General features: G+C 41.5%; 1 protein-coding gene across 1 annotated transcript in view; it reads left to right on the forward strand.

Annotated features, from left to right (window-relative positions):
* The first annotated feature begins 789 nt into the window (after positions 1–789).
* Positions 790–14,058, forward strand: part of LOC107599235 (solute carrier family 13 member 5-like) — a 21,709-nt gene continuing 8,440 nt past the window's right edge. Inside the window, exons 1-10 of the mRNA XM_016290769.1 lie at positions 790–803; positions 835–1,067; positions 2,671–2,799; positions 3,021–3,157; positions 3,235–3,422; positions 7,297–7,480; positions 7,601–7,723; positions 7,811–8,023; positions 9,640–9,746; positions 9,891–10,033. Of these exons, the coding sequence (XP_016146255.1) occupies positions 963–1,067; positions 2,671–2,799; positions 3,021–3,157; positions 3,235–3,422; positions 7,297–7,480; positions 7,601–7,723; positions 7,811–8,023; positions 9,640–9,746; positions 9,891–10,033 (1,329 nt within the window). The 5' untranslated portion in view covers positions 790–803; positions 835–962. The remainder of the gene's footprint in view (positions 804–834; positions 1,068–2,670; positions 2,800–3,020; positions 3,158–3,234; positions 3,423–7,296; positions 7,481–7,600; positions 7,724–7,810; positions 8,024–9,639; positions 9,747–9,890; positions 10,034–14,058) is intronic.

Raw genomic sequence — 14,058 nt, forward strand, 5'->3', positions numbered from 1 at the left:
GGGTTGATTGAGAGGCTAACTCAGGGTGTCCATAAGTCGGTAAAAGCTGAAAATCCCTGAATTAGAGGATACACGAGGTCTCTAAAAAGGTTAATAAGTCTTTTTGAAGTTAAGGTTTGCAAAGGATTCGAAGAAAATAATTTATTGTAATGTTGACAAATGTTTAGGTCTATAAATCGAACTCTGTTGGATCAGTGTTTTCCAAAGTAAATCAAAACAAAATATTTGAAAAAAAAATAAAAAAATAAAAATAACATAAAATAAATTGAAAATTATTTTACATTAAAGTATATATATGTATCAACAGCATTTTAAACAATAGTTCAATAACTACTAAAGTTGGAAGAATAGAATAGAATAGAAGTTGCGCCTTAAGAGGTAATCATAGCAACAGACTGCTGAACCATTTCCGTTGACATACATGGACAAAAGATAAGAATTATTTTAAATTGCATTACTTATTTACATACTGCAAGTAAATGAGCAGAAAAAGATTACTTAGAAGTTCTCTTAAAACTTTGACCCTCATGAAAGTCATTGAATCATTTAGATCCTGTAACATTTTAAATGAGTTATTAGGACAATCCAAGATTGGGCTACTCTATAAATTGTTAGTCAGTGGCCTACTATGAAAAAAATAATTTCCAAAAAGCAAATACATTAAAGTGATAAGTAAGTTATGCTAACAAATCTTTGGTGATGAAATTCACAGGTTAATATTTAAAAATGGCAAGGTACAAATCTTGCACGCGCTTAATTATGCGTTCCAATGTGTGCGACACTGAGTAGGTGAGTGTGTGTGTGTGTGTGTGTGTGTGTGTGTGTGTGAGAGAGAGAGAGAGAGAGAGAGAGAGAGAGAGAGCGCGAGCCCAAACACTGTCCACAGATCAGAACATACAAGTTTTGCGCAGTTTCCAGCCGTTTTGGACTTTTCTTTGTTAAATTATCATAAGCCAAAAATTATGGTTTCACATATACTGAAACATGTATGGTGGATGAAAAATGGACTGATTCTCTTTTGCACCCCGTTTCTTCTCCTTCCTTTGCCACTTGTCATTGGAACAAAGGTAAGTCTAATTTTATGATGCATGTAAAATGTTTTAAATAGGCAATAATTGTGCCTAACTGAAAAGCTTAAGCTCCATAAATACTTTTACGAGTGCTGTGTCGTTCCCACAGGCCAGTGAGTGATTTGACAGTCAAGTGTGTCTAAAAAGTGTCAAAGAGAGTCGAGAAAGACTCAGAGTTGAACATTTTACGCATCTTTCGAGGTTCTTTCAGCCGGATTTCTCTGTATCTTGCAGAACAAGCATGGGTACGAGACCATGCATCGGGGCGACACATTCCTTCACCACAAAAACACACGCAATGCCCTATTTTTTTTTAACCCTTTGTTGTCACAAAGTTTTTTTTTTCGTGGTGCCAAATAATAAAACCAAAGATCGTAATCGTATAGAAACAATATAATCGGCCAACCTGATTCAGTTATTTATTAAAAATTATATATTTTGTACAAAAACACCCCCCCAAAAAAAAGACTCTGGTTGCAGGTGCCGGTCATCTAGACAGTAGACCACTGTTTGTCACATCATATAGCCGCTAGCAATATTACATAATTACAATCAAGATAACAATGTGTGATGTGTTAAGATTTTTATGGCATTATTTTGACACAAATGTCTGAATGTTATCAGATATTTTGTTTTTGCCGTTTTGTGATTTAGAGTGTTTCTGAGTGACTGAATAACAAAAGGAACTTTGTACCTTATGCTTGTCTTAGGTGAGAGGATAAAATTCAAGTACATCCAACGATAATACATAAAACAAAACATGCCTACAGTTACATATTACAATTTTAAGTTGCTAAGATGGAAGTTTAACAGTGTTTAGGTAAGGTCCCGATTCCATGGTGTGTTTTTTCTCTCTCTCTGGATACCAAGGATTCCCAAATATGATGATTCCATTGCGAGGGACTTCCACCTTAAAATATAAATACAGACAGCTGATATTATATGCATGATATTACAAACACATAAACACTGTGTCAAATTCAGCAAATTTAGGTGTTTAACATTTTCTTTGAACTTTTCCCTGGACCCCAGTTTGTAAACCCCTGTTTTATTTCTCATAAGAATTTGACATATTTTGAGTTAACTGTGTAAAATGTACCGTTTATAATAACTTGCAATGCCACAGAGTTGGGCAAAATTCACAAATGAAGAATTTGGTCTCTTTCAATTAACAAATTAACACACCACACACACAAAAAAGAATCGTAATAAGGAATTTGCTGGATTTTTTATTCTAAGAAATGGAATTCACAGATAATAAATGCTGGGAATTGAAATGTTGTTCCATTGTGGTTCAGAAAATTATATTTATTAAACATGGTGTAGATATGTATGTGTCCATCCATCCATCCATCCATTCATCATCTAAAGAAACATTTCTTATTATTGTCAATGTTGAAAATGGTTATGCTGCTTAATATTTTTGCAGAAACCAAGCAACATTATTTAAATTATAAATCTTTTGTGACATTATAAATGTATTTACTGTCTCTTTTGATCACTTGAATCCTTGCAGAACCAAACTATATATTTATTGACCCCAAACTTTTAAATGGTAATGTATATATTGATATGACACACTCTTGTTTTTCATCTGCAGGAGGCTGCATGTGCGTATGTTGTTGCACTAATGGCAGTGTACTGGTGTACCGAAGTGCTGCCACTGGCTGTCACTGCTCTCCTGCCAGTTGTACTCTTTCCTCTCTTCAGAATCATGGAGTCCAAAGATGTAGGTTTTAAGTCCTATATGTAGATGTAGGTTCAAAGTCATCCTATTAGTATATCTGACATTACTTCCGTCAATTTCTCCTGCTTTAAAATATGTTCATGGCATGTTATGTTATTCTCAGTCTTTTCTTTTTAACTATACACCACTCAATTAAATTTTCTGCATTCATTATGTGTGTAACTCAAACTTTGTATCTCAAATATCCGATGTCTGTATGACAGGTGTGTATGCAGTACCTGAAGGATACCAACATGCTGTTTCTGGGTGGACTGATGGTGGCTGTAGCTGTCGAGCACTGGAACCTACACAAGAGAATTGCACTCCGAGTATTACTCATTGTAGGCGTACGACCTGCTCTGTAAGCATTTAAAATCTACTGGGAATCTTCTCATTGTTAACAGCGGTATCAGCGGTATCTCTTCTGCCTTTCTGCAGGCTGATGTTGGGCTTCATGGGTGTAACGGCCTTCCTCTCCATGTGGATCAGTAACACGGCTACAACAGCCATGATGGTGCCCATCGTTCAAGCTGTGCTCGAGCAGCTCAACAACAGAGCAGAACAAGAGCAGGCCTCCACTCCAGAGATTGATGAGAAAAACACTGAGAAACAACCTGACATGCAGGGTGAGAAAAAAAGGTCTGATGGAGGATGCCTTTAGTTGAGTGAATAGGGATAGTCTTAACATATCCTGAATATATATGATCATCCAGTTCAGACATCAGTAATGAAAATCGTATGTGCATTTCATCTGTAGCAGAGTTGTAGTTCAGTGTTATTTTAGTGTCATTGAGAGGGTTTTTATCATTATATATGTATAATTTTATTATTTTAATATATTAAACTTAATATTAAACTTTAGTTCCCTTTCGATACTACACTCGTACTGCGTTTTTCTAGACGCATATGGGAAAAAGCCTTTATTCTCCTGAACAGAAGTCTTTTTTCATTCACACAGTGAAACTGCACGGCCATTGGTTCGTGCAGTGTATTAAAAACGAACCGATGGCTAGACAGCAGAGCTGCACGAGCCAATGGTGACGAAGCCCGCCAAAGCCCGCCAGAATGGGCGGGGCATCTGGCTATATAAGTGGGCGTTCGCCACAGGATTCTCAGATTTCTTCTCCTTCAGTGATAACTCTACGTTTCTACGCTGATCCGAAGCCGCTCGCCGTTGACACGCCTTCGCAGCTGGAATCGGGACCTCTCAGTACGGCTGACCTGCTTCTCCCGCTTCAACGACGCAGCAGTTCTGGTCCGTTTCCCCTGCCGCCATCCGGCAATACTAAAAGAGCTACTAAAAGAGATTGGCGTTGTTGCAAATGCCACGCCGTTACTGCGGTTCATGCGGGTCTACCCTGCATGCCGATGACAGCCACACGAAATGCGTTTCCTGCTTGGGGGAAGTGAGGACGAGCTGCTTGATGACAGCATGTCATTGGCAGCATCGGATGCAGAGGAGCTGTTGGGCTCGGTGACTGACCCCACCCCCTTGACATCGTCCGCGCCCGGCGCCACCAAAGATGGGATGGATGCCGAGCTTCTCCGTATCTTTTCCAAAGTGGTTGAAGAGCTGGGTTTCGAGTGGTCTCCGCCAGAGGAGCCCTCCCGCAGCCATCTGGATGAGTGGTTCCTGCCGGGGCATCGTCAGGCCAATTCGCTCGAAGACCACCGCACTTCAGCCGCGTGGTCCCCACCTCATTGCAAAGCAAGGACGCACACATCTTGCGCTAAGAGGTGATGAATCTGCTGGCAAAAGGAGCCGTGGAAATGGCTCCTCCAGCCCAGAGCGAGTCAGGCTTCTACAGCCACTACTTCCTTGTCCCCAAAAAAGATGGTGGCCTCCGGCCCATCCTCGATCTCAGACACCTGAATCACGCCCTCATGAAAAGGTCGTTCAGGATGATTACACTGAAACAGATTATTGCGCAAATTCGCTCAGGGGACTGGTTCTTTTCTCTGGACCTGAAGGATGCATACTTTCACATCCAGATAGCCTCCCGTCACAGGCGATTCTTGAGATTCACGTTCGAGGGAGTGGCTTATCAATACACGGTCCTTCCCTTCGGGCTGTCCATGGCCCCCCTCACTTTTACAAAGTGCATGGACACGGCTCTCTCTCCTCTGAGAATTACCTCGACGACTGGCTTGTTCTGGCCCAGTCGGAGACAGAATTAATATCACACAGGAACCTCCTCCTCAGCCACTTGGAGTACCTGGGACTCAGGGTCAATTTTGCCAAGAGCACGTTGTTCCCCAGCCAGCGAATATCGTTCCTAGGAACAATTTTCGATTCAGCCCAAATGAGAGCTGTAGTCTCGCTGGAACAAGCTCTGGCCATACGGAGGCTGGCGACCTCCTGCGAGATTGGTTCCACTCACCCTCTCAAAGCGTTTCAGAGGATGCTGGGCCTCATGGTGGCAGCATCACCAGTGCTACAGTTGGGTCTGCTTCATATGCGCCCTCTTCAGCGCTAGTTGAAACCACTGGTTCCATCCTATGCGTAGCGTCACGGACGCCTGCAAATCAGGGTGAGTCAGGCCTGTGTAACAGCCCTGGCCCCCTGGAAGAACTCCCGCTGGATGGAACAGGGCATGGTCATGGGGATGGTTTGCAGAAGGACAGTTGTCATGACAGACGCCTCCAACTCAGGTTGGGGGGCGCTGTGCAAGGGCATACCTACTTTTGGCCACTGGTTGAAAGCGGAAAAAGGCTTCCACATCAACTGCCTGGAAATGCCAGCAGTATGTCGAGCCTGTCGGTTCTTCCTGCCAGTCCTAAAAGGACACCATGTGCTAATCCGATCAAACAACATGTCTGTGGTGTCCTACATAAATCGCCAGGGAGGCCTCTCCTCGAAGTGTCTCTTCACTCTGGTAGAGCGCTTCCTGGAATGGGCTCAACTCAACCTGCGCTTGCTGAGAGAAGCGCATGTACCGGGCAAATTAAACCAAGGAGTGGACATGCTATCAAGGAGAAAAGTCCCCTCAAGGGAGTGGACGCTCCATCCGCAGACGGTTCAGAGGATCTGGGAGATCTTCGGTGGGGGAGATGGACCTCTTCACCTCAGAAGACAACTCTCACTGCCCAATTTATTTCTCAAAGACCAGGGATTTGGGCCTTCAATGCCCCATTGGAGTACGGGCCCACTCGACTAGAGGCATCGCCTCGTCTTGGGCATGGCCCAGTGGCGTGTCCATTGCGGATATTTGGGAGGTGGCTGGCTGGGCCTCGCCGTCCACATTCGCAAGGTTTTATAACCTGGAAATCCCGGCCTTGCAGGCCAGGGTCCTTTCCGCTTGAAGTAACATGTGCTGCGTAAACAGATCTGACAGAGAGCCCTTGGCCGTATCACGCTGAAGCTCTCTGGCATTAGCTCACCTTTTAGCTCTCAACCCCTGGGTGTCGAAGTTACAGGAGTACTCTGGAACGATTAACCAGGCTGGATGTGACCTCAGGAAGCTCAGCCCGTCTTAGCCTTGGGTTGTTGTTAACTTCTCTATGGGCATTGGTTGTTTATGGAAGTTTGAAACTTTTAGTCGTTTCACTACATTAGCACGGCGTGATTGTACTGTGTTCCCATATGCGTCTTGCAAGATGCAGTATGAGTGTAGTATCGAAAGGGAACGTACTCGGTTACTAACGTAACCTTGGTTCCCTGAGTAACCTTTGTAACCTTGGTGCCCGCTTATATAGCCAGATGCCCCGCCCATTCTGGCAGGCTTTGGCGGGCTTCGTCATCATAGGCTTGTGCAGCTCCGCTGCCTAGCCATTGGTTCGTTTTTAATACACTGCACGAACCAATGGCCGTGCAGTTTCACTGCGTGAATGAAAAAATGCTTCAGTTCAGGAGAAAAAAAGGCTTTTTCCCATATGCATCTAGCAAGACGCAGTACTCGTTCTCGTATCTCAGGGAACCGAGGTTATGTTAGTAACCGAGTACGTTTTTTGTTGTTGGTTTTAGTCTTTTTTATTCATTTTTTTTAAATTACTATATAGATTTTTAGAGTTAGACAGAGTTGTTCATTATTTCATTTTTGTTTTTTTATTTTAATGCAGTACATCAAGTTAAACTACATAAAATAAAATAAAATGTTTCCTTGATAACTGAATAACTGCAATAAAATGAGTTTTCCATTTTACAACATTTACTTTTAATATTTATATCTATTTTATTTCCATTTTGTCTTTTTGATTTAGTTTAGTTTTCATTTTTACTCTCATTGTTAAAGTTTAGTTTAGTTGTTCATGGTCTCAGTTGGTTTAGTTTTTATTTTTAGTATTTTAGGTTTGTATTTTAGGGTATTATTTTTGGTTATATCAGTTTATTGGTATCATTTAAACATATTTAACACTATGGTTTAAGGCTGTCTAATGGCATTTTTATGTTTTATGCAGGCTGGTTGTGAGGTCTCAAGTTTTATAATATGCCATGCATGTAGCAAAACTATATAACACTTCTAATGGAAAGAAAAACAATTTCCGTTTTATTGTACACAGTGGCTCTGAATGGCCACAGCTTCTCAATGGAATTTGACATGGAAGAGAATTCTCGAGATGCAGAGGAAAAATTAAAGATGTGTAAAGGCCTGACGTTATGCGTGTGCTATGCAGCTAGCATTGGTGGGACAGCCACGCTCACAGGCACGGGACCAAACCTTGTTCTTATGGGACAGATGAGCCAGTAGGTACCTTACATTACAGTTTTTCTCCTAAGCATGAGAGAAATGTACCGTAATGCACAAGAATGTACCTTTTGCTTACTTTTGTATTAGCATATTAAATCAACATTTGTTTGTCACAGACTGTTCCCAGACAACCCTGACATCATAAACTTTGCATCATGGTTTGGATTTGCCTTCCCCAACATGATCATCATGCTCACACTGGCCTGGCTGTGGCTACAGATTGTGTTCCTGGGTGTAAAGTGAGAGTTCTTTCCTAATGAATCAAACTCAACTGCATTATATACGCCTATACCACCATATAATATACATTTAATTTGTAACTTAAGCTTCAGAAAGACATGCGGCTGTGGAATGGTGAAGACAGAGAAGGAGATTGCTGCCTATAATGTAATCAAAGAGGAGCACAGGAGACTTGGTCCCATGACCTTTGGGGAGCTGAGTGTCCTTGCCCTCTTCGTCCTCCTGGTGGTGCTTTGGTTCACTCGTGATCCAGGCTTTGTGGATGGCTGGGCGACACACTTTTTCAATGCTGAAAAAGAGTAAGGATGAAAACACCAACATTAATGAGACAGAGAATCAGTTTTAGTGGTGTTTTTGCTAAGGCACGTGTCACTAATACAATTGTTTATACTGAGTAGGTTGTACTACAAACGTTAATGATACTGTACCCTAATCATGCGGTTTGTTGAGGAAAGGTGCGTTATTACTTATCAGGCTTATAGTTTCCACCTAAAATGGTTAAAAACACCAGAGAGTTCTTATAGTAGCATGCGAAGGAAAAAGAGTAAGAACACCTCAGCAGCTGCATAGCAACTCCCTGGCAACCATCCACAACACTGTATACTTTAAAAACAAATCTGTGAAATTTACGATAAATAAACAACATCTGTGGTTGCCGGAAATTTACCATAAAAATATGGTAGCAACATTTTAGGTTTTACATAATGAACTTAAATTTACAGTAAAAAAAAAGTATATTTCATTAACTAATAATGTTAATACACCGACATCCTGAAGTACTAAAATCTGTGTTGTATTTTGTTTAGAATGTAATATTGTAATGAGAAAGCCAAATGTAGAATGAAAGCCCATCACAAATAGCTTTTTCACAAGCTGAAGGGAAAACTAATATAAGGTGCATAGTGTCATGCACACATATACAAAACATCATAACAAACATGACACTAAAATAATGCAATAAACATTAATTTAATAACATAATATTTCACATAAAACCCTGCACTCTGGGAATATAAATGTAATTTTTTTTTTCATTGTAAATGATAAGATTTGTTCTTTTTCACTTCCAATAAATAAATAATTTAATTAAACAGTACATTTAACAGTATTTTGCTGTAAAATTACATTAAATGTTTTGTTTTGTTAAACATAATATTCTCATTTTGTTTTGCAAAGTAGCATCACTTTAAAACGTGGCTTGATTTGTTTCAAACCCTACTTATTGCTGGTTGTAATGAAAGGCAAATATATTTAATGCAAAATGTCACCATGAAATGAAATATCAGATAAATATATCACCTCAAATATCCTCAAAAATATATATTTTTTCAAAGACTTTATAAAAATTTGACAAAATAGACATAATGTTGAGAAAACATTAATAGAATGACCTCAGGTCTATGGGTAAAATGCCTCTAAAACTGAACAAAATAATAGAAATTTCAACTATCGATGTAACATACAGATTGAACCATTGCTTAACACAAACAACGTGTTCTCCTGTTATCAGTTGTGGCGTGTTCCTATTTGGTAGGTCGAATGTCCAGCAAAAATGTGAATGGAGTTTCTTCACATTGCAAACAGCATTTGTGTACATTTCCTGATGATGATCACATGCAAAGAGATTGAGGATTTAAAACTGTGAAAACACTGAGATTCTCTCTGGGTGAAAGGTCTAACCCAAAAGAGAACAGAAAGCACACAAACATTCTTAAAGTTCATGAGCGAATACATGTTTGAAAATTATTATATTACTTTGAAGAATCTCTTTCTCTATATCGTAACATAACAGCAATGCAAGCCTATTCTCACAAGAGCTAGAGACCTAAAACACAACCTTAGGTAAAAATGAATCACCTGTTGTTGTGGTCTTTAACCCTTTCCTCATTCAACCTCATGGCTCACCTCTGTGCAGGTTTGTGACAGATGCCACTGTGGCGGTGTTTGTAGCTGCCCTGCTCTTTGTTTTTCCCTCTAAACCACCTCGATTTTGCCACTGGAGAACACAGAGCTTTGACACAGGTCAGTGAAACACTTACCTCGCTGATGTCTTGTTAAATGATAAGACTAGATATTGGAAAAATCAACAGACATCTTTAGTGTGTGTATATATATATATATATATATAAAGCTAATAAATGTAATAAATATGACTGTGGTCTATAGTGCCCCAGCAGGAAAGTGGACATACTCCAACTTTGCTGACATGGAAGGTGACACAGCAGAAGATGCCATGGAGCATTATCCTCCTGCTAGGGGGAGGCTTTGCCCTGGCTAAGGGCAGTGAGGTACAACAAATATATTTTTGGGTATTTGTTTGAGTCAAGTCAAGCCAGGACACATTTATTAGTATAGCACTTTACACAATACACATCATGACAAAGCAGCTTTTAAAGAAAGTCATATTGTTATGTCTATAATGCCATATTGCTTATAGAGCGAGCTTTAGGGCTGGACAATATGACAGTTGCTGATGATAAAAGCGATCTGGATTCTCAGATCTAGCTATATTGTAGGTTATAGGCAATTAAAGGGTTAGTTCACCCAAAAATGAAAAAATTACCCCATGATTTACTTACCCTCAAGCCATCCTAGATGTATATGACTTTCTTTTTTCAGACGAATACAATCGGAGTTATATTAAAAAACATCCTGGCCCCTCCAAGCTTTATAATTAAAAAAATTGAACCAATCCATTATATAAAAAAGTCCACATGGCTCCGGGGGGTTAATAAGGGCCTCCCGAAGTGATGTGTTTGTGTAAGAAAAAGATCCATATTTACAACTTTATAAACCTTAATCTCTAACTTCCACTGTCGTACGCACGTTCACGAGAGAGTGCCGTCCAGCGGATGACGTGGGCGTAGCGTAAACTCCGGAGAGAACATGCTAGTCTCGCGAGAAACAAGTTTTGTTTACAGCAAAGGAAAACCAGTGTCCTCTTGACTTATATTGAAATCCTCCGACATTTTTCTTTACAAATCCTCGTTTTGTACTACTAATTCATGACCGGTGTTTTGTTTTGCTCTCTCCTCTGCACTTCCACATTCGTCACTTCCATGTTCATTACCACGTTTAGCTACGTCATCCGCTGGACACCCCTCTCTTGTGAATGCGTGTATGACAGTTAGCGGAAGCTAGAGATTAAGGTTTATAAAGTTGTAAATATGGATATTTTTCTTACAACAAACACATTGCGTCGCTTCAGAAGGCCTTTATTCAACAAAGTAGTCCGTGTGACATCAGTAGTGGTTCAACTGTAAAGTTACGAAGCTACGAGAATACTTTTTTTGCACAAAAAAAACGAAAATAACGAATTTATTCCACATTTTCGTCTCAAATGCGTCACTTTGGACGCGCATTCACGACAGTATCATGACCATAGACTGTATAAAAACATGGACGTAGTGTCCGTGACGTCACCCGTAGATTTCCGAAGAGCGTTTTTGAAGCTCAAAGTGGGCGGAGCGGGCCGTCGCCATCTTGGCAGCGCGTTACTGCGCGTCACCCCCGGATAATCAAAAATGGGCAAAGAGGCGGGAGCAGGTTGCTGAAACCACGCCTACCTAGCTCAACGGTGGTGACAGCAGCTGCAATCCACCTGTCACTCAAGTGGCCACGCCCTTAATTATGTTGTCACGCCCTCACAGTTGTCATGAAGGGCAAAATTAGCTATATAGACCAAAATAATTTTTGAACCAGGCTGTAACCATGTTTTTTTCTGCTGTAAAGTTGGGCATTTTAACATATATATATATATAAAGCTAATAAATGTAATAAATATGACTGTGGTCTATAGTGCCCCAGCAGGAAAGTGGACATACTCCAACTTTGCTGACATGGAAGGTGACACAGCAGAAGATGCCATGGAGCATTATCCTCCTGCTAGGGGGAGGCTTTGCCCTGGCTAAGGGCAGTGAGGTACAACAAATATATTTTTGGGTATTTGTTTGAGTCAAGTCAAGCCAGGACACATTTATTAGTATAGCACTTTACACAATACACATCATGACAAAGCAGCTTTTAAAGAAAGTCATATTGTTATGTCTATAATGCCATATTGCTTATAGAGCGAGCTTTAGGGCTGGACAATATGACAGTTGCTGATGATAAAAGCGATCTGGATTCTCAGATCTAGCTATATTGTAGGTTATAGGCAATTAAAGGGTTAGTTCACCCAAAAATGAAAAAATTACCCCATGATTTACTTACCCTCAAGCCATCCTAGATGTATATGACTTTCTTTTTTCAGACGAATACAATCGGAGTTATATTAAAAAACATCCTGGCCCCTCCAAGCTTTATAATTAAAAAAATTGAACCAATCCATTATATAAAAAAGTCCACATGGCTCCGGGGGGTTAATAAGGGCCTCCCGAAGTGATGTGTTTGTGTAAGAAAAAGATCCATATTTACAACTTTATAAACCTTAATCTCTAACTTCCACTGTCGTACGCACGTTCACGAGAGAGTGCCGTCCAGCGGATGACGTGGGCGTAGCGTAAACTCCGGAGAGAACATGCTAGTCTCGCGAGAAACAAGTTTTGTTTACAGCAAAGGAAAACCAGTGTCCTCTTGACTTATATTGAAATCCTCCGACATTTTTCTTTACAAATCCTCGTTTTGTACTACTAATTCATGACCGGTGTTTTGTTTTGCTCTCTCCTCTGCACTTCCACATTCGTCACTTCCATGTTCATTACCACGTTTAGCTACGTCATCCGCTGGACACCCCTCTCTTGTGAATGCGTGTATGACAGTTAGCGGAAGCTAGAGATTAAGGTTTATAAAGTTGTAAATATGGATATTTTTCTTACAACAAACACATTGCGTCGCTTCAGAAGGCCTTTATTCAACAAAGTAGTCCGTGTGACATCAGTAGTGGTTCAACTGTAAAGTTACGAAGCTACGAGAATACTTTTTTTGCACAAAAAAAACGAAAATAACGAATTTATTCCACATTTTCGTCTCAAATGCGTCACTTTGGACGCGCATTCACGACAGTATCATGACCATAGACTGTATAAAAACATGGACGTAGTGTCCGTGACGTCACCCGTAGATTTCCGAAGAGCGTTTTTGAAGCTCAAAGTGGGCGGAGCGGGCCGTCGCCATCTTGGCAGCGCGTTACTGCGCGTCACCCCCGGATAATCAAAAATGGGCAAAGAGGCGGGAGCAGGTTGCTGAAACCACGCCTACCTAGCTCAACGGTGGTGACAGCAGCTGCAATCCACCTGTCACTCAAGTGGCCACGCCCTTAATTATGTTGTCACGCCCTCACAGTTGTCATGAAGGGCAAAATTAGCTATATAGACCAAAATAATTTTTGAACCAGGCTGTAACCATGTTTTTTTCTGCTGTAAAGTTGGGCATTTTAACATAGGGAGTCTATGGGATTGACTCCCTTTTGCAGCCAGCCTCTAGCGGCCAGTTGATGAATTACAATTTAAGTCACTTCCTTGTTGGCTTCACGAGAGAGAGCGGGAGGCTGCCGCTTGATCATGACGCGAGCGTGTGGCGGCGCTGACCCAAATCCGCCGTAATGACGTCATCACGCCGGATCTGGGTCAGCGCCGGCACCGCCACACGCTCGCGTCATGGTACTGTCGTGAACCACGCCCTCACAGTTGTCATGAAGGGCAAAATTAGCTATATAGACCAAAATAATTTTTGAACCAGGCTGTAACCATGTTTTTTTCTGCTGTAAAGTTGGGCATTTTAACATAGGGAGTCTATGGGATTGACTCCCTTTTGCAGCCAGCCTCTAGCGGCCAGTTGATGAATTACAATTTAAGTCACTTCCTTGTTGGCTTCACGAGAGAGAGCGGGAGGCTGCCGCTTGATCATGACGCGAGCGTGTGGCGGCGCTGACCCAAATCCGCCGTAATGACGTCATCACGCCGGATCTGGGTCAGCGCCGGCACCGCCACACGCTCGCGTCATGGTACTGTCGTGAACTCGCATCCAAAGTGACGAAGATGAACGAAGATCTTATGAGTTTTGAACAACACGAGGGTAAGGAATTAATGACAGAATTTTCAGGGGACAGCTTAATGTGGCTTAACGTATTTAAACAACAACCAGGGAAATTGTGAAAGCGAAACTACTTTGTTTGGCCTTCCAAAAGAGGACCATATCCGCTTCGTCATGCCTGGTGCTGATCCGTGCTGGTCGCTGAGGAAATACATCAACTTTGCGCTATGGATCGCTGGATCAGCTTTCACCGTGGACGAGTCCAGCCCGGGGTCGTCACATGTGGTTGCCGCAAGCCCGCACGCCGCCGCTCACTCAAGCCTGCCTCCGCTCACTCTAGGCCGCCGGCCTCGGCTCACTC

This window comes from Sinocyclocheilus grahami, unplaced genomic scaffold (assembly GCF_001515645.1).
Source record: "Sinocyclocheilus grahami isolate Dianchi unplaced genomic scaffold, SAMN03320097.WGS_v1.1 scaffold263.1, whole genome shotgun sequence".
In the NCBI taxonomy this organism is placed as follows: domain Eukaryota; kingdom Metazoa; phylum Chordata; class Actinopteri; order Cypriniformes; family Cyprinidae; genus Sinocyclocheilus; species Sinocyclocheilus grahami.